At 53.0% G+C, this 26,875-nt stretch overlaps 1 protein-coding gene across 1 annotated transcript; it reads left to right on the top strand.

Annotated features, from left to right (window-relative positions):
- Window positions 1–286: 286 nt before the first annotated feature.
- ACTL8 (actin like 8) lies at window positions 287–3,102 on the top strand (the record flags this gene model as incomplete). Its single annotated transcript, XM_084871323.1, has 2 exons — window positions 287–665; window positions 2,359–3,102. Exons 1-2 carry the CDS (start codon window positions 318–320, stop codon window positions 3,100–3,102), a joined length of 1,092 nt encoding a protein of 363 aa, XP_084727449.1. The 5' UTR covers window positions 287–317.
- Window positions 3,103–26,875: the final 23,773 nt, after the last annotated feature.

Here is a 26,875-nt window from a genome sequence, read left to right as displayed (position 1 = left end):
GGAGTGGCAGGGCCCGCCTGGCGTCACTGCCCCGTGTTCTCAGGCGGCCCGGGGCGGGGGCTTGTTGGATGAAGGGAGTCTGGGATGGGAAGAACCTTCCAGGCGCAGGTGGCAGCTGGCACAAAGGCTCGGATGCGGGAACGGACAGGCGTCGGGGAGCCTGAGGCCGGACGCTGGGTGGGGAGCGGGAGGCGGCCCGCGGCGGCCAGAATGGGTTCACAGGGAACCCCCACCTTCCCCTCCCCAGGTGGCCCGCCTGTGCCAGACCCCCCTCGAGGAGCCAAGTCCCGAAGAGCCCTCCCAGCGGTTCCTCTGCCATGACCGAGAACACCATCGTCATCGACCACGGCTCTGGCTACATGAAGTCCGGCTTCTCGGGCTGGAACGAGCCGCAGCTGATCCTGCCGAGCATCGTGAACTACCGGCCGTGCCAGGAGAACCCCGGGCCCAGCTCCGCCCGGCGGCGCCTGGGGCTCGGCATCGACATCCTGAACCCGGAGACCTTCAGCTACCCCATCCAGCGGGGCCGCGTCCTCAACTGGGAGGGCGTGGAGCACATCTGGTCCTTCGTCCTGGAGAAACTGAGAATGGAGCACGAGGACACCCCCGTCCTGGTCACAGAGACCCCCCTGAAGGACCCTGTGTTCCGAAAGAAGACCCTGGAGGTAAGGCCTTCTCGGGGCTGCGCTCCCCAGGAGCAGGGGGCAGCCTGCACGTGGTATTTGAACAGGATTGGCTACCAGGAGCTCTTCTTTCTTCCTTCCTTAAAAAAAAAAAAAAAAAAAAAAAAAATTATATATATATATATATATATATATATATATATATATATATATATATATATAAATAACACAATGTATGCCTATATATATATATTTATATATACACACACACATATATATATAACACAATGTATGCCCATATATATATATATTTATATACACACACACATATATATATATCACACAATGTATGCCCATATATATATATTTTTTTATTTATTTATTTTATTTTTATTTTTTCTAGAGAGGAAGGGAGAGAGATAGTCGGAAACATCGATGAGAGAGAAACACCGATCAGCTGCCTCCTGCACACCCCCTACTGGGGATGTGCCTACAACCAAGGTACACGCCCTTGACCAGAATTGAACCTGGGATTCTTCAGTCTGCAGGCTGACGCTCTATCCACTGAGCCAAACCATTGAGCTGGGAGCTCTTCTTTCTTAATCATTTGCCCCATGAATGTTTTCTGAGATCTCACGTGTGCCTGGCATTGGGCACCAGGGACTTACGGAAGCTCTTCCCACAGAGAGAGACACGGCAGGAAAAATGCTCTAGAAGGGGCATGTCTGGGAGACACTGGACATTCGGTCATGGTCACAGATAAGATTCTGGCCCTCGAGGAGCTTACCTTCTGGAGAAGGGTTTGACTATGAACAAAATAGAATTTTGTTAACAAAATAGAATTCCAGAGAGTGATCAGTTCTAGAAACAAATTTAAATGTGCTGAGGATGAACTGGTGAGGATCGGGAACCCCCTTTGAAGAGGGTAATCGGGGAGGGCTTCTCTGAGGAGGAGGTTTCAGCTAGTGAGGCCGGAGCCCAGTGAACGGGGCAGGGATGTGAGAATGGTAAGAGGGAGACAGAAAGGTGAGGTTGGCAGGGACCGGTGCTGGCGGGCTTGGTAAGCTGCGGGAAGAAGCACTTGAAGTTTACTTTGAATCAAGGGTTGACAAACTACCTACTGCTGGTGGGCCAAATCTGGCCCAGCATCTGTTTTGATAAAGTTTTATTGGTACACATGCCCATGCCCACTTATTTACATATCATCTATGGCTGCCTTTATGACAACAGCAGAGTTGAGTAGTTGCATCAGAGACTGTGGCTCCCGTAAAATATTTACTACTGTAGGTTTGCTAGATAAAATACATGATACCTCGTCAGATTGGGATCTCAGACAAACAGTGACTAATGCTTCAGCATTAACAATGTATGCCCCAAATATTGCGCGGGACATACTTATCCTGAATCATCCTTTGCTGTTTATCTGAGATGCACATTGAACTGGGCACCCTACATTTTTATTTGCTACACCCGGCAACCCCACTCTCCCTTTGCAGAAGGTGCTTGCCAACCCCTGCTCTCCTTGGACAGGAAGCTCCTGAGGGTTAAGTGGGGGAGTTACATCACCGCAGGAGGAGCCTCAGGGCCCCTGGGCTCGGCATTCTGGGGGGCAGCTGCTAGTTGCTTGAGGACTTAGGTCTGTGTGCTGACTTCATGTTTGAGAGCTGGGCGTGGAAGTGGGTCAGACTCTCGTTCCGGGAAAACACTCACGTGCCTGTCTCCTCCCTCCTTGCAGATTATGTTTGAGCTACTGGATGTCCCTGCCCTCCTCCTGGCTGGCCAGATGGAGATGTCCCTGTATGCCTCGGGCATCCTGACCGGCGTGGTGGTGGATTCCGGCTGCGGCCTCACCCGCGTCCAGCCTTTCCACCTGGGCCACCCCATCCGGCACACCGGCAGGACGCTGGAGTTCGCCGGCCAGGATATCTCCGACTACCTCTCCAGGAGCCTCTTCAAGGAAGACAGCACGGTGAACAAGCTGTTCCAGCTGCAGACCGTCGACGCCATCAAGATGAAGAAATGCTACGTGCCGCAGAACCTGGCGGAGGCGCTGGACTACCGCCAGAGCCTGCCCAGTGGCCAAGACGAGGATAACAGCTACCTGCTCCCGGATGGCACCTCCGTGGAGCTGACCCCCATGCAGCTCCTGGCCCCCGAGATGTTCTTCAGCCCGCAGGTGTTTGACCAGGAGCGGCCCAGCGTCTCCCAGGCAGTGCTGGACTCCATCAAAGGCTGCGACCCCGCCCTGCACCCCCAGCTCCTGCCGCACGTGATTGCCTGCGGGGGGAACACCCTCTACCCGGGCTTCAACCGGCGCCTGTTCACGGAGCTGGCCTCCCAGTATGCCTCCTGCCCCAACGCCGCCCTGGCCAGTAGCAGCAAGAGGAACTTCAGCGTCTGGCTGGGAGCGTCTATCGTGGCTCATCTGTCTACGTACAAGTCTGAGTGGATGACCAGGAAGGAGTACGATGAGAAGTAGAAGCTGCGGCCTGTTGGCTTGCCCTGGGGGTGGGGGGTGGGGGGCAGGGGGTAGGATTCTGGAGGGGGGGGATGAGCCAGATGGGCACTGGTGAATTAATTCCAGTGAAAGGGACTGGGCCGGGGTGGGGTGAGCTGGCATTGGAATTCTGAGCTCGTGGGGGATGTTTTTAAGTGAGTTCTGGGGTTTTATCTTGCTTTAAACATGGGATCCGACCCATGGGAGCACAGGGTGTCATCCTGGGGAGCGCTCCAGGGGCAGCTTCTCCAGGGGCGGGCTGTTTGTTACCAGGAAGGGAGCGGCCAGTTACTTAGTGTTAGCCACTTACTGTTCGCGGGCAGCTCCCTGGGTTGTCCGTTCTTTTAGTTGAGTAGGTTTTAACGGGGGCAAGAGAGGAGTCTTTTGTAGCAGCGGGGCGGGAGGGTGAGGCTGGGGAGAGGGGAAGTTTCTAGTGCTTCACACTCTGGCCAGGAGGAGTGAGTGAGTGCCCTTCCCCGCGGCCTGGGTCTTGTTTTCTAAATGCAAATAAACCACTTGTTTGGAACCAGTGATCGCTTCTGTGAAGAATGGGGGTCAGGCGGGCAGTTCGGTGGGGAGACCTGGGGAGTAGGAGTCTATGAGAACCAGGGTGGGGCCAGGGCAGCTGTCGGGGAACTCGGGGCCTGTGGCCAGTGGTTACCCCTGAGCAGAATGGGCAAGAGCCTGGAGCCTCTTGTTCTTCCTCTGCCACGTTCGTTCTCTCCATTCATCCCAGATGTTCCAATAGTATTATTATTTTTAAATACATTTGTACTGATTTCAGAGAGGAAGGGAGAGGGATAGAAACATCAATGATGAGAGAATCATTGATTGGCTGCCTCCTGCATGCCCCACACTGGGGATCAAGCCTGCAACCAGGGCATGTGCCCTGACTGGGGATTGAACTGTGACCTCCTGGTTCATAGGTTGATACTTGACCACTGAGCCACACCAGCCAGGTCCAGATGTTCCAATATTCATTTAAAAAATAAATATTTTATGGATTTTTTTTTTACAGAGAAGAGAGGGAAAGTTAGAAACATCGATGAGAGAGAAACATCGATCCGCTGCTTCCTGCACACCTCCTACTGGGTATGTGTCTGCAACCAAGAATCAAACCTGGAACCTTTCAGTCCACAGGCCGATGCTCTATCCACTGAGCCAAACAGGTTAGGGCCAGATGTTCCAGTATTCTGTTAAAGCTGAGTCCTCAGACCTGTAATAGTTGACAAGCAGTTGAGGATCTACAATTGCACATACTACGCTAGGCACCGGGGACTTGGAGGTGAAAGAGATGCATGAGATTTCTGGTTTCAAGGAGATTACTGCATTTTTGAGGATGAAGAGCGAGACAAATCACATGTTAACAGTCATGTGGTCTGGGGGTTGGAGGGATGCCTGCTTTCCATGGGTTAGACTGAGATGGAGACCACTGTGCCCTAGCCCCCTTCCTCGGCAAACTTGAGGTTACACTTCCCAGGTCCCTGACAGGTAGGTAGAGCCATGGGACCATACCATAAAGTGCTGGCCAGTGTATGTATGCCTGATCCTTAAAATAGCCCTCTCGGCCTATGGGATTCAGAGGATCCAAAGGGGGAGGGGACAGTAGAGCTGCAGATGGAAGGAGCCTGCATGACTGGGTGAGACCAAGCCCCTTCCCCAACCTACACTGCATTGGCATATGAGGAAGAGTACGACAGTATGTTCAGCCACTGAGATGTGGGGGTTGCTTGTTACAGCAGCTGTCTTGTTTACTCTGACTAATCCAGAGAAAGGAGCCATAATGTATTATTTGTTTAACAAATATTTTTTTCTGGTAAGTGGTGAAAGTGGGGTTCACATCTAGTCTGGGCCTCCACTACTGTGTTGTCCGGTTGCTTCTAAAAGGGGCTCTTAGGTCCACTGTTGGGAACAGGGATAGAGTAACACGGGTGGAGGACTGAAGCCTAAGGAACCCTGATGTTTCAGGGACCGGGGGAGGAATTTGGAAGCCAGAGACTAGCTCACCTTGTCTTTGACATGGGAACTAGATTCTCTTGGCCACAGATTTGTCCCCAGACCTGAGCCAACAGTGGTTCCCATAAAATCAATAAGTATATCCTTGGGTAAGAATTTTATTTTTTTTAAAAGGAAGCAATAGGAGGCACATGGATGTTGGGTGAGCTGACCCACCACATCTGTCCTGTGGAAGAGGAGATATTTGAATCTAGGTCCATCCATAGTTAAGTTCATATTGTTAGCGACAATGCTAGAGCCCCTTCCCAGTGTCCTGGATGATGTTAGATCTGTTGGCCTGAGAGGCGAAACCTGTGATTTTTTTTCCTAAACTCTAAAGAAAGCTGCTTTTGGGTGGCAAGCAGGTGTTGATATAGAGAGCCGTGATCTTTGTGCTCCACGCCGGTTGATTTGTGTACTCCTGGGCCTTAAACAGCAGAAGCGGGGAAGCACAGAACTGGGTCTGAGGGAGCAGAGGGAGCTGGGCAAGGGGTATTTTTCCCCCCTTATTTAGCTCTGGGCAACTGCCATCAGAACTCTCTTTCTCATTTCGTTCTGAATGTAACATTTAACCTTTCAGTCCAGGCATCAAATCTGGCTTCCTGGTGTATAATTACGAACTTTCCTTCGCCTTCTCTCCCTCCTTCCCTACGCCGAAAGCTTTTTAAAACTCTCACTGGGTATCATCTCTCTCCTTCCACTCTCCAATTAAATTAAAAATAGCAGCTCCGTGGGGCTGTGCGGGGCCATCAACCCAAGGCGGAGCTTCTGGCACGCCAGGCCTGGCAGCTGCTCGGAGCTGGGGGGAGCTTTCCCTCCACGAGGGGTCCGGGGCTGCCTGCCAGGGTCAGCCAGGTGCAGGGGGTGGGAGGCAGGGTCTTGGCAGCTGGGGATGGAGGGCTGGGTGGGGCTGACAGAGGGGACAAACGGAAGGGCCCTTAACTAGGCCATTCCCAAGTCCTGCCAGTTTCTGTTGCCACAGTGGGGGATTGGCACCCTTGTCTTTGTGTTTGGGCTGGCTTTGAATGCCCAGGTGCCCTGAGATAACTCTGGTAGAAGTGCTAGGTTCTGCTGATGCAGAGAACAAAGTCAACATTAACACTAGAACCTCCTGGCTCTAGAAGAGACTTTCATTGCCTCTCGTACCATTAGGTCCCCTATCCTAAGAGAGGCAGGTGGTGACAGGGACGAGGGCTGGGACTGAAGCCAGATTGCCTGGATGAGCATGCTTGCTGTGCCGCTTTCTGGCTCTGTTGCCTTGGGGAGAGGCTGCTTAACCTCCTGTGCCTCAGTTTTCCCATCTGTAAAATGGGCCTAATAAAGATGCCTATCTCATGGTGAGTTTGATGATTACCCTATGGCTTTGGTGAGCTAACATCTAAAAAATACTTAGCAAGTGCCAAATATGTAAGATTCTGTCATATAGTCGGTGCTCGCTGTTATTATTTTTGTATACATCAGGCATCACTTGAACAAATTCTGTGACAAAAGCCTGGCTCTTCTGTTTATTTTGACCTGCTCACATGCAGATAGGTACTAGTGATTCAAAACGAATAAAACATCGTGAAGTGCTAGCTTACTGTCCAGGACGAAGCATTGCAGGGTAGCTTCTTTCCTTGTCTGAGTGATGGGGCCCAAGCACGTTCTGTTTGCAGAGCTAGCTCAGGGATGGAGAGCTGACTGGCTACAGGAGAGGTGGTCAGCCGGAGGTCTTCCTTAGGAAGTGATGCCTGAATGACCCAGGCCAGAGGACCAGGACTTCGCACATGCTGTTCCTTTTCTTTGAAATGCTTGTCCTTGCCCCCAGCCCCACAGCTGCTTTTAACAACCCGGTGTGGGGGTGTTAAGTAGATGGGGCATTTAGAATGTCGGGAGAGTGAGAGCAGGTGGGAGAGGGGACAGATAAAGGTGGAGGCAAGCAGGGCCAGTTCTGGAAGGACATCGAGTGTCATGCCAAGAAGTGAAGGCTGCATCCTGAAGGTGATGGGGAGGCCTCTTGGAATTGTAAGGAGAATCATGACATCACTTGAAGAATTGGAGCTCTGGGCATAGCTTGGAGAATGGCCCAGAGAGGGACCAGGCCAGAGCAATAACATAAATCATGAAAACATACATTCCATTAAGACTCCAGGCTAAATAGTCTGCATTGTCTGGGATCTGTGCCTCTCTTACACCTTAGACTGGAGATTTGGTGTTGGTGACACTGGGGGTTGTGGTGGGTTTGAGAGACAAACGGATCTCCCTTTCTGTCATCTGCTGACCAGTAACTGTCAGTTTTAGATCACCTGGCCTGGGTGGCGGCAGGAGAGGCAGCTGGGAATGCAGGACTTGGGGAGAGGGGTCGCCAAGTGAGAGAGTGAAATGACTTAGTGGCCAAGGCAAGTCATGAGCTGTCCCAGCTGGGAGTCTGTGCTCTTCCTTTCAGCACTGCCAGTCCTGGACAGCTCCCGGGCTTCTCACTTCCTTCCGCCCCATGCATGGCCACCTGTTCCAGGAAGCCCATCCTGCTGAGAAAGGAGGAGCCATGGCTGACAGGAAAGAGTTCTGGTGTCAGAATCAGACACCTGGGGGCTTGGACTCTGCTCTCCACTTTACATGCTGTGTTGTATGAGGCAAAGAACCGTCCCTTTCTGGTTCTCTTGCCTCATCTGCCAAGTGTTCATTAATAATACCCACCGACCTCCCACAGCTGCTACGGGGCTAAAAGTCGCTGATCCATGCCATGGATCTTATTGGGCACCTACTCTGTGCTGAGCCCCTTTCTGGGCTCTTAAATTGAAGCATGTTTGTAAAGTTGCTTAGCACTGTGCCTGTCCTATAGTAGGTGCTCAATAAGGGTTAATATTCTCCCTGAGCCACTCTTTAGCAACAAGCCAGGATTAAAGACTCGTGCAATCAGCCACACAGACTCACAAAGCACGGCCCCAAAGCTTTCACAGGCTGCCTGCAAAGATTCCTTTTCATCCCGTTCTTTTGATGAACTTTTCCACGGAGGTCTCAGCCCCCTTGATATGCAAGCGCTCTCGGGGGCTTTTGGTGTTTTAAAAAGGCCCTAATATCGGAATGTGAGAGGTGGACCTAACTCTCTAATGAAGGCAGAGTTCACTGGACTTGCCCACATTCAGGCCACTTCCCCCGATGGTCCAGAGAGAGAGACCGATGCTGAACCCAGGAAGGATGACCTTGGGGGGAGACGCAGATTCATTAGGAGAGCGTCCCTGAGTGCTGCTGGGGGATGCGGTGCTGCCCGGGACTCAGAGGACAGACCCGAGTCCTGATGCCCAAATTCGATGAGGAGCGGACTGGACCCCAGGGAGGGAGGGAGACGGCCAGGCCGCCTCCCCTGTATTGTGGGATCATCATCTTCGTCCAGATCCCGGGGCCAGCAAGCCAGGCTCCTGAGGGCCCCAGGGAGCCCTGTGCACTGTTCCCGCTGGAGACATTCATCTGGGGGAGGGGGTTGGCTGCAATCGTGCTTAATTTCTCCAGGGCCTCCTTTATAAATCCTGTAACGCTACCAGCCAAAACATGACTAATTCCGGGGACGGCTGCCCCCACCTGCGCGCAGAGAGCCCTGTGCGTTTTTTGCTGCCTTTTATCACCACTAATAAAGGCTTGGCAGCTGGAATTTAGCTGCCGTGGGTGGCTCTTTTGGGCATGCCGATCTCTCCCCTTCCCCCGACAGGGCTGCCATAGAATAAACGCTTGCTTGCTGGGCTGGTTTTCTACCAGATTTGTAATATTCCTGGCCCGCAAAGCCGTGGGTTTGGGGGAAGTATGCAGGGACAGGACCACGGAATTCAGGGTTAATTGGGCCTTGGATGATTCTGACAAGGGCGGGGATGCTGTGCGATTTTGGAGGAAAGGAATGGGTTCGTGGAAAGTAAATAGCGCAGAATTGCAGGTGTGGTGTTCGCCTGCTGAAGGGAGTGGGACTCGGGGCGCGTTCCCTCACCCGACCGGTGTAGCTGTGGTTGGGAGAGGGGGCTGTGCAGGCAGGAATCTGTGTGTCAATCGCTACTCCCCCTTATGAGCTGTGCAGCCCTAGGCAATTTGCTTAGCCTTTCTGCGCCTCAGTTTCCCCAGCTAAATGGTGCTGAGAAGCCTTCAGCCTTGTCAGTGCTACAGGGTTTTGTGAGAATGTGCACTTAGCAAAGGGCCTGGCCCATCAGGAGACCCTCCAGGGCTGGGGGGGGGGGGGGGGGAAGGGTGGTGGGGAGGGGCGGAAATCCCCTATGGTCTCCTCGTTTTAGCTACCATCGTAGTCGTTACATAGTCACTAAAAATGTTCCCTGAGGGCCTTGCCAAAAGTATCAGTCTATCGTCTTTGGAATAAACAAGCAACTTGGCTTTCATGTCTGAAAACAGCGCCTGTTTCCAAAGGCCTGGCCCTCCACCTGGAGTTAAGGGGGTCTCACTCCAGGTAAGAACGGGGGTCCTGTGGTGGCTTCGCTGCAGGGAGTCAGCTGGGGACATGGATGAAGGGGGTGGGTGTGGAGGGCTGGGCCTGCCTCAGAGAAGTGGGGAGCAGTAGGTCTGCATCATGAGCCTGGGAGGGACCGTCCAGGGAACGGGACGTAGTCAGCAAGGAACTGTAAGGGCCGAAGGAGCAGTTACAGAGACTCAAATTCCTGTCTCTTTCTCGCTGTGTGGCCGCAGGATGATTATTTAGTATCTCCGAGCTCCAAACTCCTCGTCTGTACAATGGGACTGTGGCTAGTGCCTGTCTCATGGTGTGTAGAGGGTTACTCACACTAACATATGCAAAATGCTTAGCACAGTTCCCGGCACTTAATCGATGCCCAATGAATGTTGGGTGCTATTATTGCTGTGATTGTGGTAATTATTATTAATCTTTTCTGCTGGCCTATTGGGGGTGGGGTGAGGTTGTTGGCATCAACAGCCACAGTTGCTCTGGGGCTACTGGCCTCGCTGGAGGCTGGGTTTGCTGCAGTGTAGATCTTGCCCGGCATGGACAGACCCCAGGGGAAGGCCGGATGTCCCAAGAGTTGCCCAGAACATCTCTGACCGGGCTCCGCAGAGCTGGCCTTTCTTCTCTGGCACATGCCTGTCCCAAGGTGGGGAGCAGTTTCCCTTCTTATAGTTTCCAGTGGATTAGAGTCAAAAGAGAGGATGATGCCTGGCCTGCGTGGCTCAGTGGTTGAGCATCAACCTATGAATCAGGAGGTCATGGTTTGATTCCTGGTCAGGGCTCATGCCTGGGTGCGGGCTTGATTTCCCCTGGGGGCGGGTGTGTGGGCAGGAGGCAGCAGATCAATGATCCTCATCACTGATGTTTCTGTCTCTCTCTCCCTCTCCTTTCCTCTCTGAAATCAATAAAAATATGTAATAAAAAAGAGAGAGAGGATGTCAATGTCAGCCAAGAATGCCTCTCAACACAACTATTGACCTGGTGACCAAGACCTTGAAAGTCAGATTCCCCTTGGATAAGCCGGAGTGGCAATAAATAATCCTCCTTCTGTCTCTGACTTCAAAATACATCCCAGCAATAGCCACATCTCACCCTCTCCACAGCCACCACTGCAGGCCGTCAGCTCTCACCTGGGTCCCTGCAAGAAACTCCTACCAGCCCACAGGCTTCCAGCTTTGCCTCCCCTGCAATTTATTCTCATGGCCTGTGCTGGCCCCTTAAAGGTGATGATGCCACATGACACGTAGCTTAGACAGGCCCCTCCTCTCCCTCAGAGTAAAAGCTGAAGTCCTCAGTGCATCCCAGAAGGCCCTGCTCGGGGCTCCTGCCACACTCTGACCTCCCCTCTCCCTCCCTCACTGCCCTCCCGCCCCACTGGCCCCCCAGAGGTTCCCATGGTGCCAGGTGTGCTGGAGTCCAGGCCTTTGTCCTTGCTGTTCCCTCTGCCCGGAGCACCTTCCCCAGACATCGGCGGCTCACTCCCTTGATTCTTTGACTCTGGTCAAGTGCCACCTACAAGAGAGGACTTCCCTGACCCCACACTCCACGTCCAAAACGAACAGCCCACACCTCCTCTCTCCCCACTCCCTGCTTCACTTTCTAAAATATCAGCCTGTGGTTTCCTAGTGGAAATGATATCTACCTCCCAGACCTCCTCCTTTATTAGATACGAAAAATTTAACTTGGATACCTGCTAATCTTTCCTACCTACTACACAATGATGTTCTGATTATCAGTATGATAGTGAAATCAATGCTTTGTTAGCCATACATTGGTCTTCTCCTATTATCAACATAAGCTTTGGTTCTTAAAAATAAAAATAAAAATAAATAAAATAAAATAAAATATCAGCTTGTCTCTCCACGGGGATGGAAGCTCTGTGAAGATAAGACTTTGTGTTGTTCCCTGCTGGGTCCCCAGTGCCTAGAATGGTGCCAGCACATAGTGCCTGTTCAGTCAGTGTTTGTTGAATGAATGAAGGATTGAGTCTTTCCCCGAGAATACTGTAATTTACAGAGAAGGGCCAGCCAGCTCTTCCTTCTCTCCTGAGGACTGAGCAGAAGTATATGACTCGGGCATCCGGCAGGACGCATGGAGGTTAGCTGCCTGCAGGATTTTCTGGCATTGAGTGAGTGCAATGGCATGGTCTTGTGAGCGCATTGATCGAACTGGCTTTCTTGGAGATTTGAGAGCCTCTCACCGGCAGGATTATGTATTAGGGAGCTGCCTGGCAGAACTGCCTGCCGTGGGCAGATGGGCCTGATTAAAGAGGTAATGAAGAAGGCCAGAGAGGTGACAGAGTACATTCAAGGTCGCCCACTTATCAGTAGCAGAACAAGGTCCAAATCGGGCCCCCTTATTTGACAACCCTTCTTCCATTTATTGAGCACCTACTACTGTATGTGCTGGGCAGTGGAGATTCACAGGTGAATGGCTCCTGCCCACAAGGGGCTCACTGTCGAGCTTCCCATCTCAGACCCCATTTTTTAAGACTCGCACCCTTTCTCCCAAATGCTGGAATGTTCCAAACTCAACCTCCATCTAAATGCCTCCATCACCTCCCTCCATCTCACACACATTCTACTGGTCCACTCTCTCCCTTCCTCTTCAGTCTGGCTCCAAACACCATCACCTGCCCAGCTCCATCTCGTTAGACGGGAAACCAAGGTCCCACACCTGGGTTCACCGTGAGCCTCGGTGTTGTCATTCATCAGCGAGGGTGAGGAGATGCACCTCGCCGTTACTGGGAAGACGGGGAGCGGTGCCCATCACAGCGCTGGGTCTGTTCTAAAGGGCCACTGCAAGGCTTGCAGAGGCAGAAAAGGCCTGTCCTCTGGGGTCAGGGAGCCTGGGTTCGAATCCTGACTGCCACCCTCCAGCACTTCGACCTTGGACGGGCCATTTAATCTTTCTCTGCCTCGTCTGCAAACTGGAGCCAAGTCTGCCTGATGGGACTGTGGGAAGCGTTTGGTGAGGGCCTGCAGGAAGCCCAAAGCACACGTGCCTTCTTGGAATAAGCATGTTGTCTCTTTCTATTTATAGAAAAAAGGGTGGAGCCCCACCAGTTTGGCTCAGGGATTGAGCATCCATCAGTGAACCAGGAAGTCCTGGTTGGGGCACAAGCCCGGATTACAGGCTGGATCCCCAGGAGGGGGCGTGCACTTCTCTCTCATAATTGATGTTTTTTTCTCTCCCTCCCCCTTCCTCTCTGAAATCAATAAAAGTCTATAATAATAAAAGCATAATATGCTAATTAGACGGGACAACCAAACGACCTTCCAGACCTCCTTCCAGAAGACCTTCCGGACAAAGTCGGGACTTTGAAGATCGAGGTAAGCCACCAAGACTGCAAGGGCCAAGCCCTGTGCACGAATTCCTTGCATCAGGCCTCTAGTATATTAAGAAAAAAAAAGAAAAAGAAAGGGTAGAATGCCGTGGAAGGGACTAGGAGAGGCAACGTCTCTTCCGGCTCCCTCACAGATGGGGAAACTGAGGCCCAGAGAGGCGGAGCAGAGACGTGTGTTGCAGACTCCCAGGCCTGCCTCTCTCTGTAGGTCCACTGTCACGGAGTCTCTTCTCCCAGGACGAGTGACACAGCATGTGATGGTGTCCCGCCTGCCTCGTGTGACACTCCTGTCGCTGACGCCATTGTGATCATCCCTCAGGAGAGTCTGGTTCCACGAAGCCCAGTTCTTTCCCCCGAAATGAGCAGAAATGCCTCCGCTACGCCTCGTGCCGCAACCACCCCTCATCTGCAAACCCGGTAACTCTCCGGAAGAGAGGAGAGGGGGAAATGCTTGCGCAGTCTGGCGGACTCCTGGGCCAAGATTTAGTGACGGGAGCGGGAGCGAGGTCTCGCATTACTGAGCCTTCATTACTTTTACAAAATATGTTCTGGTGGGTTCACCCGCAGCTGTAAAGCGCCGTCGTAAATAATTAAACTCCACTTGTCAAGGGGGCCGAGAGGGGGCTGGTGAGAGCACAACACCGTGCGGGGAGCACCGGGCTGGGAGACGGGGGCCCGGGACCCAGGGGCTTCTGACCTCTGTGACCGTGGCCAGCCGCTCCCCCTTCCTGGGCCTCAGCTTCCCCATGAGCAGAGCAGCTGGTCTCCAAGGTCCCCACCAGCTCAGTCTGCAAGGAGCTCCTGTGAGTGTGCATTTTGGGGAGGAGGGTCCAGGCCTCCCCATATTCCTTCCTTCTGTGCCTCCTTTCATGTACCCAGGTTCCAAGCGCTCTGTCATACCCTTGGGACACGGAAGGTCACGCACACCAGCCTCAGCTCTAGACCCTCACAGTTCAGGGGAGGAAACCACCTCAAACTCAGACATTTCCCTTTGTCCGAATCCTAATGAGATCAAAACCTTAAATGAGGCCATGGACAGGGTGTGGGATGGGGCAGCTCTGCAGTTGTTCACTGAGCAGCTACTATGTGCTAGGTGCCGCATCAGCCACCACCTTGCAGGGCGGTAAAGTGAGTGTGGGGGAGGTGCCTGCAGACACTCCCAGCGCAGACCACCGGATGTGCCCAGCGGTCAGTGCTCCAGGAGTGACCTTCAGCCAGCAGGGACGGGGACCGTGGGCCTCCATCATAACTGACCTGTACCCGAATTCTTGTCTTTGAGGGGAACTAAGGAAGGTGGCTGGGAGAAAGGAGAAGAAGATTCTCTAAGAGGCAGGATTCCAAAGAGCCCTCACTGACCCCAAATCCAGGGCTCAGTCCCCCCAGGGGGTGAGTGGTTAACACCATGTGTATTAAAGTGGAGAGAGTGGAGGAAGGAGTGTCTAGCCAGGCAGAGGGCAGCAGCTGTGGGAGGAGAGTGGGAGGGCCGCCCAGCAGGAGCCCTGCAGGTGGGGATGTGGAGTTAAAAGCGGGATTGCTGGGGGAAGAGCCTGGAGCCTGGCCCGGCCCAGCCCTCCCAGCACAGATGCTGCAATTAGAAGATTGGACTGCGTCTCCGCAGAGATGACGCCACTTGAGGAGAGGAAGCGGTCCTGTGGGGGGCCTTTCTGGAGCCTAGAAGCAGTCAGCAGCATCTAATTCCTCCCAGTAAATTGTGTATTTAAGCGCGTAGGGTGCTGATGCAGCAGGTGCCTGCTTACATGTGCAAATGAGGAAGATGCTGGGCCCTCGTATCTGGAGCACCTGTTGGGGTGGGGAAGGGTCTCAGTCCCCCCGGGAATGTGGGGACAGATGGCACTCCCTATAGGATCTGAGACAAGACAGGGTCTGCCCCATGCCCTCCCCTGAGAGGGTGGTGCCTGACCCCAAAGGCCAGCTCAGGGTGGAGGGATCAAGAGCAGGGGAGCACCTCCCAAGTCTCCTGGGGGCTCTGGCTCCTCACGAACCCTGAACCCCACATCCTCAGGGAACAGCAGGATCCTCAAACATTTGTGGGACTCCAGGAGGGCAGGGGCCCCCCCCTGGCTTTTTCAGAGATACACAGCAGGCGCTCAATAAGTGTGCGTTGAATGAATGCACTAGGAGAAGGGGAGCAGTGAGGCCCAGCTGACTAGGGCTGTAATGCGAGCTCCCTGGCCTTTTGGGGACATGTTATTTAAATGTTCGGCCCCCTGGTTTCCTTTCTTCGTATGTGGAATGGAGAGGCTAGTGCTCACTTAAGGGGTTTTGAAGGAGATTCACGGAGGTGGTACCCACAGACTACTGGTGCAGCACTGGGCACATAGTAGGTCTTCAGGAGATGGTACCCTGTTTCCCCCAAAATAAGACAGTGTCTTAATTTTTGCTCCCAAAGATGCGCTAGGTCTTATTTTCAGGGGATGTCTTATTTTTCCATGAAGAAGAATACGGTACACATTTATTGTTAAGTGAAAATAAAGGAAATTTATTACCTGTATACAGTACGGTAGTACGGTAGTTGTCAACAAACTGTGAACCCTACAGTATCAAGAATTTACTCATTTATTCAATGATAATCATGTCATCATCTGGAACATCATCATAACAATCCAATTCCTGAATTTCCTGGTGAATTTCTTGTGACTCCATTTCTTTCAGAATCAGTGGACCAAATCTCTCATGTTTAGCCTAGGGGGGCCTTATTTTCGGGGGGGGGGTGCCTTATATTTCACTCAGAAGGAAACCTGTAAGTAGGTCTTATTTTCGGAGGATGTCTTATTTTCGGGAAAACACGGTAGATCCGGTATCCCCTGGATTTTCTTAGCCCTCTTCAGCCATATGGCCTCTGGGTTGGGGTGGTGAACCGGTCACATGATAGCCCTCGGGGACCACATGTCATAGTGCTCTCCCTGTGGGCTAGGCTCCTTCGCTGCACCCTAACCCCCACCCCAACTCCTAGGTCAGGTTCAGACTCCACCTGCAGGTGGAGGAGGCAGGAGCACAACTGCAGAGGAGGGAGGAGGCCCTCGGTGCCTTGTCCCCAGACCTGTTGCCTGTTAGACACGGGCAGGGATGGGGGTGAGAAGTTCGAAGACCCTCCCACTCTTGTCCCTTTCAAGGATGCAACATGCCATTCTCTCCCAGAGCCGGGGGTGGACAGGAGAGAGGATGGATGCAGGGACCGTCATCAAGTGGACTCCCTGTGGAAATACAGACCTCAGGGCAAATGGCACCTCCTCTGAGCTTCACCCATTGTACGCCAGAAGCATCAGACTGGTTTCTCTAACTGGCAGTCCTGACCCACCTTAAAATCATTTTTCGTGAGAACTTTCAGCCGAAAATATTCAAGAATACCCTAATTGTGAGTAATATATTTATTTTATAATGTTCATTGAAAAATGATTTTTTAAAATTAAATTCAAAATATCGTGGCATATAGAAATGGTTCTCATTTTGGACGTGGGGCAGTTAACTGGTTAAAAGCCTTTTCTGGACAGTCTAGCTGAAAAGCAGCCTTTCGCAATTGTGCTCGCCATATCTTGTTTTATTTTCTTCTGAGCACTGATACTCTTTGAATTTACTTATTCATTTGTTTACTTGCCCGTCTATTTATATGTCCATTCACTCATCTACCTGTCGGTCTGTCCATCTATCCATCCATCCATCCATCCATCCATCCATCTATCCATCCATCCATCCACCCACCCAGTCATCCATCCATCCATCCATCCACCCACCCACCCACCCATCCATCCATCCACCCACCCATTCACCCATTCATGCACCTATTTATCCACCCATTCATCCACCCACCCACCCACCCACCCACCCACCAGGGTCTAATTCTCCTAGAATTTAAGCCCCATCAGGGTTTCATTTTGTCTGTCTTATCACTAACATGACCCCACCATGGCAGGCAGTGGGTATGGCAAATGCTCAGAAATGTAACCTGCTTGTCCCAGGTCACAGAGAAGCCATGTTGCCAGGGGAAGGCTGAGGGAGGGCACAGGGCACCTCTCCAGGGATTTCTCCCACCTCCGAGGCTGCAGTGCCCTCTTCTCTTCCTGCTGCAAAGCTCTTTGCCAACATCTGCACCACCCCATCCTTCTCAGAAGGGAGAGAAGCTTCAAGAAGGAAGAGCCTCTGTGTGCACACTGCTGGAGAGTGAGGGAGGCCCCGCTCCGGAGACCAGAGTGATGGGAAGCACTTGAAGATGAAGTGTCTCCGTGCACGCGTTTAATTATCCGATTATAGGACAGCGACTGGGCATTAGGATACTCAATAATTATTAACACAGCATTCAACAATGAATTACAATGAAAAATTAAAATTAATTACATTTCTTGGAGTCAATTAAATTATTCCTGTAATAGGACAAGTGGCTAAGCAAACATAAAAATTAAGAACCAGTAACAAAAGTCTGTAGGAATACAGCGTAGCGACACAGAGTGCTTTTCTGCCTCCCGCCATGGGGGAAGGGCTTGGTGAATAGGCTGGGACCATGGGAATCTCAGTTTTCTGAGAGGAGGATGGGCTGACAAGGGTGGGTGAACCCAGGCTGCCTGCTCAGAATCCTGTCCGAGTCCCCACCCATCAGGCCTGGGTCAAAGCCTGTCTCCCTCCTCCACCTTCTTTCCTTTCCTTTCTTCCTCTTAAACCTTTCCTCCTTTTTTTTTTTTTTTTTTTTTTTTTAGTGTAGGCCCAGCATGGCCTGGGCAGTTGATGCACAGGGATAATTCAGTTAAAACCCCATCTGCCTGGGGTTCATGGCCAAGGAGAGAGACCCAGCATTATATGGATCATGGATAACAGTCAGACAGCTGGGGTTCAACTTTGGACTCCGCTGCTTAACAGCTGTGTGACTTTGGGCAAATTCCGTTCTCTGAGCCTCAGTTTCCTCCTCTGTAAAACAGCATCGACTTCATGGAACAGGTGGGAGACCAAATGAGTTGTTACCTAAAAGCCTTTAATATAGTGTCTGGAATATAGTAAATGTTCAATAAATGTTAGTTACTATCATTCTCACCAGTGGCCATTTAATTGCTATGATGGTTGAATAAGCAAAAGAAAGATACCTAAGCTGGCCTAGAAAGGTCAGACAAGCTTCCTGGAAATCCAGTAATTGTCTGAGTCTTTATATATGGATACACCATGGCTGGGCTGAGATGTGAGGGAAGAGCATGTGCAAAGGCACAGAGGCATGCAGGGGCTGCTGGGAACTGTAGTCCTTGTGCGTTCCAGGAGTGTTGCCTGAAGCTGTGCAGTGGGGGAAGGTTTGGCTTGGAGGGATGTGGGAGCCAGATTCCAAAATGGAGTAATAGTTGGTTTGGGTGACAGACTGAAAACGGCAGAAGTGATGGCATGTCTCTCTGGGGCTAGGTCCCACGGCTCTGTGGCTCTTGCATCAGTGGCTTTGCGGGAAGGAAGCTGCCATGGCCAGCAGCCCTGGGGGAGGCCCATGTGGCCAGGTGCCCTGACAGCAGCCCCTGGTCCTGGTGAGTGGAGGCCAGAGATGCTGCTAAACATTTGAGGATGCACAGAACAACCCCACAACAGAGAACGAGCCCGCCGAGTGTGACAGTGCCGAGGCTGAGGGACCCCAGCAGGGACCGCTCCCAATGGCCGGGGGACAGCCCTGGGGTTCTGAATGGGTGTGTGCTCGCCTAGTCCCACCCCTGGCGCAGGCCCTGGGGATGGAAGCTGCTCCGATCTGTGGGGACAGCTCAGACTTGGGGAAAGACAGCCGGCCGGGAGCAGGGATCCCCCTGTGGCCTGGTGTTGCCAGAGCCTCCGTGAGGGGCAAGAGGGAGGCTGAGGGGGTTTGGGGCCACTCTTCACCCAGAAGTTCTGTGTATTATTTTCAGATCTGGGGGCTGTGCATATTGTGGGTCTACATTTTCAAGCCACATAAACACCCTGGTGTGCCAAATACCAACTCTATCTTCCTTCTGCAGAACCGGATTTCGGTCCCCAGTTCCCTTTCTGCCGGAGGGCAGAAAATGTAATCGTGGGCAGTTCCAGGTCAACTCGGTCATTTTGGCCTTAAGCTCAGTGGACGCAGCGCTGCCCTCCCTTCTGGAGCCTCAGGGCTCCGACCAAGCTCTGGGGCCATCAGAGACTCACCGGACCTCGTCCAGCGCCTCAGCATCAGCCTCTGTGTCCACCCTGGTGCTGGGCAGGGTCCCTGCTCCCAGAAGGCACCCCTGGGTGTCCACATTCCTACCTGATCTCCCGGAAGTGGGTGTTTCTCTGGCTCTCCAGGGAGAGGACATGGAGGAGGGGTCTCTCCTTTCCTTCCTCCTCTCTTCTCCCTCCTCCTGCTTCCATCTTCCTCCTCTTTCTATCCTTTCCTCTCTGCCTTCCCTTCTCAGTGAGACCCAGCTAATCTCTGCACTCCTCCAGGAAGAAGCCCAGAATTTAACCCCAGTCCCCGGGGGTGGCCGTGCAGGCTGTGTTTGCACAGCGCTCCGGCTTCCTCCGCTGCGGTCAGGAGTCTCCGGTGAGCTTTGTGGGGCAGCGCTCTGAGCTTCCGCTAATGTTGACTCAAGAACTCGGTCCTCTCCCTCCCTCATGCTCCATCCTCAGCTCCCACAGAGCCTGCCTCTGCCTGAGTCAGGCCAGCCTGGCAGGTACACTGGGGAGGCAGGCACACGGGGTGCACCACACTGAGGAGGTCAGCGGGAGACATCTGCCTTCACCTGGTGGGGCCACATGAGGTCAGAGAGGGATGGGCATTTGTCTAGGTCAGTGGTTGGCAAACTGTGGCTCTCGAGCCACATGCAGTTTGCCGCTCTCTTGACTAATGAGTTGGCCGACCACTGACCTAGACTTTCGATTCTAATAATTACAGGCTGTTGTTGTTCCTGGTGATTAAGCCCCTATCCCGGTGGTCGGCAAACTCATTAGTCAACAGAGCCAAATATCAACAGTACAATGATAGAAATTTCTTTTGAGAGCCAAATGTTTTAAACTTAAACTTCTTCTAATGTCACTTCTTCAAAATAGACTCGCCCAGGCCGTGGTATTTTGTGGAAGAGCCACACTCAAGGGGCTAAAGAGCCGCGTGTGGCTCGCGAGCCACAGTTTACCCACTACTGGTCTAGGTTGTTGGGCAGCAAAATGATGGAGGCCAGCTGAGCATCCCCTATGGTAAGCCAAAGGCAGGGAGGGTGGGTAGCATCTGTGGGTGGGGATGAAGGCAGAATCATCCCCTTATAAGAATGATTGCCCCAGGGGAGCAGGGGCACTGGTTACGGGGGCGTGGCCTCTCTTTCTCCCTTTCCCCCCCCTCTGTGCCATGGTCTCTCCAATCCACACAGTGAGTCTGCAGCCAGACATTGCTATTCCCATTTTACAGATAAAGAAACTGAGGCCCAAGGAAGTGACATATCCAAATCCTACTGCACATCGGTGACAGAGATGGGAGTTTTAAAAGTTGCTGTTGCTTTATGTTTTAAATAGATGCTCATTCACACAATTGGAACAATATACTGAAGCACATACATAGGATTGGGCTTTCTCAACTTCCTTTCATTTCCTGTCCCCGGCGTTGCCACCCGCCGAGGTAACCAATATCCTCCCATATCTATAAACACATGCACGTATCCACGCACACGTAGAGGCACTGGGGGAGATGTGGGGGCTCTATCCACGCCACCCCCTAACTTTGTTTTTCTTTATGTTTTCCTTAGCAATATAATTTTTGCTTGACAATATATTCTGTGCATCTTGGGTCAGTAGGACAGACGTAAGTTATTTCTCTTATGGTTTTCTGGTAGCCGATAGGATGGATCACCATAGCTCCTTCCATCAGCCCCTGTGATGGCCGACCTCCTCCCCCCCATTCCCCCATTCCTCAAGGTTTCTGCTCTTACAACAGCAAGAGGGACATCCCTCGGCAATGGCGCTTTTTATGTCCAAGGATCGATTCTAGGAGCGGGACTGTGGGTCAAGGGTTTCAAACACTTGATGTTTTCATAGATACCAGAGACAGGATTTGAATCTCAATACGTCTCCCTCCAACACACAAGAAAGATCCCACCCGGGTGCATCCTGGCCTCCAAGGCCCCTGTCCCCCGGGCCGGGAGCGTCCTGCCTGGGTGCAGGGGTGCCGGCTTCCCGGCCTGGCAGTGCCTCCGGCCATGGGCTACAGCCCTAACCAGCCCCTTCCGGACACGGAGACTCCAGAAGCTCGGCTGGTCCCTCCTCAGGAGGGTTGTCCCATTTTGCAGATGGGGGAACTCAGGGAACAGCAGGGCCAGGCTGGGGCAGAGATTGCTGGGCTGGCGCAGGGAGGAGACGTACTGAAGCCAGGCAGCTAGTTGGTTAGATGCGGGAGAATCCCACGCAGGGCTTTTGGATTGGTATTTGTGCGGGGGGTGTGTGTGTGTGTGTGGCTGGGATATCTCTCTCTCTCTCTCTCTCTCTCTCTCTCTCTCTCTCTCTCTCTCTCTCTCTCTCTCTCCTCTCTTATGACTGGAACTGGAGACGGACAAACCCTCCTCCACTCCGCCCAGGGCCTGGCCCAGGTGTGGGCCTGGAGAAGCCGTGGGAGGGAGGACTGAGCCCGCTGCCCCACCGCCCACCCTCCCGGCCCACACGGGCGGGCGGGCAGAGTCCGTCTCTCCAGCTGCCAGTGGGAGAGGCTGGGCGCAGCGCCCAGGAGTGCACAGCGCCCATTAGTGAGATGATCGATGTGCTCTTTGCCTCAAAGAGAAGGAGGCGCCGGAGGGGACCCTGGGAAGGGCCAGCGCTGGGGCCATATGCTGGGAGGGAAGTTGGTGCCCGCTGCCTCCTTCATCCAGTAGCTGACAGATGGAGAGCAGGGGAAGGCAGGCCGAGCGGGCGGGGAGGAGGATAGCAGGGGGAGGAGAGAGAGCTGGCACGGAAGAGACACAGTTCCCATCCACAGAACTACAGCTCTTCCAGGAGAGGCTCCGCTTCCGCCCACAAGGAGACCCCGGTCTAGTGAGGCAGTGACATCCCGGCCCTCGGAACCTCCTGGTGTCACGGAGAAGATGGTAGAAAAAGATTAGAAAGCCTTGGCATCATTTTCAGTCACTCAGAAACCTGCTTACACCTCTGAGACACACGGTGGGCAGTGTGGCTCAGTGGGAAGAGCACGGGCTTCACAGTCACGTGGATTTGGTTGGAATTCCTGCCCCACTGCCTCCAAGCTATGTGACCTCTCGGAGCCTTTTTTTTTTTTTGGGGGGGGGGTAGACAAAGGACATTATTTAAGTGAGTTGAAGTATATAGTACTTGGCTGTGAGCAACCAAATCATGGTGGCTACTCTGACTAATCTTATTTGGGCAGGTGCAAATCATGGAGGGCTTCCTGTAGGAGGAGAGCCTGGTGGCTGAACTTTGAGGTCTTGGAACAGGTGGAGCCCAATGGGAGCCAACTAGAAGGTGGAGGATCAGAGCCCAGGGTTCGGGGTGGCAGGAGAGGCATTTTGACGATGATCAGAGATTGGAGGGCACTGGGCGTGCTGTTCCTCCCGTTCCCATTTGCTGAGCAGTCGCTAGCCTTGGCCACTATGCTAATGAGGAGCGTGATGGCATCCAGGCCTCTCCACCACCCTGTGGCTGTGGGTGCAGCAGTTTTCTCCACTGTGCAGGTGAGGAAACCGGGGTTCAGATGGGTTAAGTCACTTTTCCCAGATCACACAGCTACTCTGCGATGCCGCCAGGATTCAAAGTCCATGTTCCAAGCAGGCCAGTGAGAGAGAGAGAGAGAGAGAGAGAGAGAGAGAGAGAGAGAGAAGGAGCGCACAGGGAGGCTGGGGCCAAACCTCCAGGGAGACAGGGGGAGCTGGACTTCTCTCCTTGGGTAAGGCTGTCTGCCCCTTCACCCCTGCTGCAGACCAAGATCCGCCTCTATGCTGGTTCTCGTCTGGAGGCTGTGGCTCTTTGGTCCCTTCCTGGTCAGGTTCATTCAAGTCGCCCCCACCTTGGCCCTGTGCCTGGCAATGCTCTAGACACCGCTCCCCCCACAACGAGGCTCCTCACCTTGGTCTTGCCTCCTGGTTCCCTGCCTTGGATCTGACCTTGGCCTTTCCCCTAGACTGCACAGCTCTTGCCTTTGGCTATAGACTCCTCTCCGACCTCTACCTACTCCCAGCCACTCAGAACTTGTATCCTGCCCAACATGGTACCAGGGTCCTTGCCTGGGCCCACTGGCTCCTCGTGGCTCTGGAGGTGCCTGCCCCCGCCCCCCTCTGGAGGGGTCACTTGTCATAGTTTTTGAATTCCATGGTGACTAGAGCAGTGATGGGAAGGGTTAAGACAGCCATGGTGCATGGTCCATGGGAGAAGAGAGAGGAGGAGGAGGGGGAGGAACAAAAGAGGAGGAGGAGGGAGAAGTGGGAGGAGGGGGAGGAGGAGGAAAAGGAGAGGAAAACAGCTCAGCAGGTTGCTCTGCCCAAATCCCTGCTCCCCGGACAGGGCTGCTCACAGATAAATGGGCAAAATAGAGCGAAGGTGCGTAATGACACAGAGTTATTTCAAAGCGATTATCTGGGATAACAGTAATTATGCCCAAGAACAGAGAAGGTCAAAGCAACTGGTCCCAGCGCTCAACTCCAGCGAGCCTCTTGCCAAGAGAAGTTGCTGTGTGTGGAAGGAGGAGGAGAGAGAGGTGGGAGGCAGGAAGTGGGAGGCGGGAGGAGGAGAGGTGGAGGAAGCTGAGCTCTGACCAGGGACACAGAGGGGCTGCCAGGGGCTGGGCTCCTGCCCAAAGCTGAGCCGTCAGTGCCTGGGCCACTCAGGCGCCCGGCTGTGGTGGGTTCTTGGCCGGGGGCGAGGGTGCTCTTTCTCCGCGGTCCTTAGGGTGCGCCTCTAGCGCACACCGGCTGGGAGGAGCCCTTCCCTCTGGTCCTTCCCCTCATTTTCTCTTCCGTCCCTGCCTTCTCAGTGTTTCCATCCTTACGCTGTCACATGCCCACTCACCTGCTCTGCCGCCTAATCACCTCACCACCGACTAGCCAAACCCTTTCCCTCTCTTCCCCACTCCTACCCACCCAATCACCTCTTCCTCTGCATCCACGTTCACTTCCCATCCTCTGCCTTCCCATGTGTTCACCTTCTGCTGTCCACATGGCCGACCATCACCTTCCATGTGCGCATATTCATGCTCATCCACGCGGCCAGTTCCACTTGCCCACGTCTCAGTCTACTTTCCTCCCCATCCAACCACCTTTACTAGCCACCCTGCCACCTACTACCTCTCCTCTCCTCTCCTCTCCTCTCCTCTCCTCTCCTCTCCTCTCCTCTCCTCTCCTCTCCTCTCCTCTCCTCTCCTCTCCTCTCCTCTCCTCTCCTCTCCTCTCCTCTCCTCTCCTCTCCTCTCCTCTCCTCTCCTCTCCTCTCCTCTCCTCTCCTCTCCTCTCCTTTTTTTCCTTTTTGCCCATCTGTTCATCTCCTGTCCACCCACCACCATTCACTGTCCACCCACTCACCCATCACCCTTCCACCCATCTACTGTCCACTATTCACCCTCCACCCTTCCATCCCTCTGCCCCCCAAACTTCACGGTCACCCCTGCCCCTGGCCAGCTATGCCCTCACCCTCCCACCCTCCTTCTTAGCACCTCTCTCTGTGCACATCCTTCCATCCAGAGGAGTTCATTCCTCTCCCATGGAACCTACAGCCTGTTTACTGCTCTGACAGCCCCTCATTTCCTGCTCCCCTGCGTTGTCTATGCTCCCCACCAGGCCCCTGTGTCCCCTCCTCAGCTCTGATGGCTGGAGCCACACCCAGTCCTAGGCCTTCTTCTGGGCATCTATTCCAGCAAGCACAGCACAGTGAAAACACGAGACTCTGTAGCCGGAGACATAAGGGCTGCAGTTCTGGCGTGGCCAGGCCCCGGAGGCCGGACCTCGGGAAGGGCTCTCACCCATCATGAGGCTGGGTTTCTCCACACGCAGAAGGGTGGTGATACCTGCTCCGTGAAGCAGGGAAAGTGTTAAATCAGATCATATCTCAGGTGCCCAGCCGCAGGCATGGCACCCGGGGCTTCTCCACAATGTCCCCTCCACCAGGAGGGAATGCAGAGCTAATTAAGGATCCTCCCGACTCTGGAGGTGCGTCAATGAGATGGCCAGCTGGGACAGCCGTGCCCCCTGAGGCGGGCTTCCCCGCTTCTCTCCTCTGCCTTTCATGGACTCCACACTAACCCCGGAGACACCCGCCGGAGGTGTGAGCGGCAGAGACAAAGGGTGGGCAGGGTGGACAGCAGGGTATGGTTAAATCAACTCCATCTCAGCAGGGGCCCAGGATGATTCCGTGGGCAACAGGCCAACTGCTCATTAGCGACAAGGGACCGCTCTGACATGCATGGCAATGGCTCAGAGGGCTCAGGTTTGGTAGTTCCAAAGGGAGCTGGGTGTCTGTGGGAAAGCCACTCCACCGAGCCCTGTGGTCATGGACGCCCCTGCTCAGATGCGCTGGCTGGACCCCACAGGGAACGCGCCCTGAATTTTTACCTCCCACGGGGTCGCTTCCTCAGAGAGGCTCAGAAAATCTAAAGCTGGATCTGTGTGTGTGTGTGTGTGTTTAAAAAATATTTTATTGATTTCAGAGAGGAAGGGAGAGAGGGGAGAGAGAGATCACTGAACAGCTACCTCCTGCATGCTCCCTACTGGGGATCGAGCCCATACTTGGGTGTGTGCTCAACCAGGAATCAAACTGTGACCTCCTGGTTCATAGATCAACGCTCAACCACTGAGCCACACCAGCTGGGCCAAGTTGGTGCTGTGGTTTTTTTTGTTTTTGTTTTTTTGTTTTAAGTGAGATGTCTTTTTTGAGTGAAGTTGGCTTTCTCTTAATTATCCAGAGGTGTAGTGGATGATCATAAAACCATTCTGTATGATTTGTGACCATATTCTATGTTGTAATCCAGCCACAGTGTGCTGATAAATGTTTTTATATGCAGGTCAATGTTTTATTCTGGGCCATTTATACAGAAACAAGGCCTGGTTCACAGCATTTGCCGATTTCTCTAATGTAAATACTCCCACCATGGCTGATTCCAAGCTACCAACATGGCATCACTGAGTGTGGAGCTGGGAAGAGATGTCTAGGGGAACACCCTCAGAGTATGTTCATCATAGAGACACCAGGAACATAAATAACTTTAAAAAAAATTTCTTTATTGATTAAGGTATCACATATTTGTCCTCAACCCGCCCCATTCCAATCCCCCCCCTCCTTCTCCTACCCCCCTATAGTCCTCGACCACTGGTTAGGCTCATATGTGTGCACATAAGTCCTTTGGTTGATCTCTCCCTTTTATCCCCACCCTCCCTTTGAGGTCCAACAGTCTGACCCATGGCTCCTCATCTCTGGGTCTGTTCTTGTTCATCAGTCTATGTTGTTCACCATTTCCCCTAGCTGAGTGAGATCATGTCACACATAACTTTAAGAGCATAGATGGCACAAGGCAGTAAAATAATGATGGAAATGAGGAATTTGGAGTATTTATTATCTTTGTTTTTAGTGTAACTTATTTAACGGTAAGTTCATATACTTTTTAATTTCATGTTTGGTAATGGCTGTGTTAACAACTGACTCATAACATTCCTGAAAACATAGCCATGGCTCTCAAGAGCTGTCGTGATCCGGCCCCACTTATCCCAGCCCAAATGGATTGGTTTTCCCAGCTCTTTCCGCTTCCAGGGCGTGGGAGAGCACCATGCAAAGTCTGAGCTGGAGAAGCGTGGAACCACCTCGGCTGTGAACTCTTGCCGGGGTCCTCTCCAGGGGGAGTCATCTACGGGGTTGACCCGGTGCTGTATTCATGAAGGACAGATGAGACTTTCTGCATCATTCATGTGAGAGGCAGGGGATGGAACCGGCTGTGGCCTCCACTAGACCTGGGCTTAAAATCAGGTTTTACCATTTAATAACAATGCGACTTTGAGCAAGTTACTCAACCTCTCTGAGCCTCTTGAGTATATTAGGTTGTT

This window comes from Pipistrellus hanaki (genome assembly GCF_964339955.1).
Source record: "Pipistrellus hanaki genome assembly, chromosome: 2".
Lineage (NCBI taxonomy): Eukaryota > Metazoa > Chordata > Mammalia > Chiroptera > Vespertilionidae > Pipistrellus > Pipistrellus hanaki.
The sequence above is the reverse complement of the archived record's forward strand: the minus strand, read 5'-3'. Positions and strand labels throughout refer to the sequence as shown.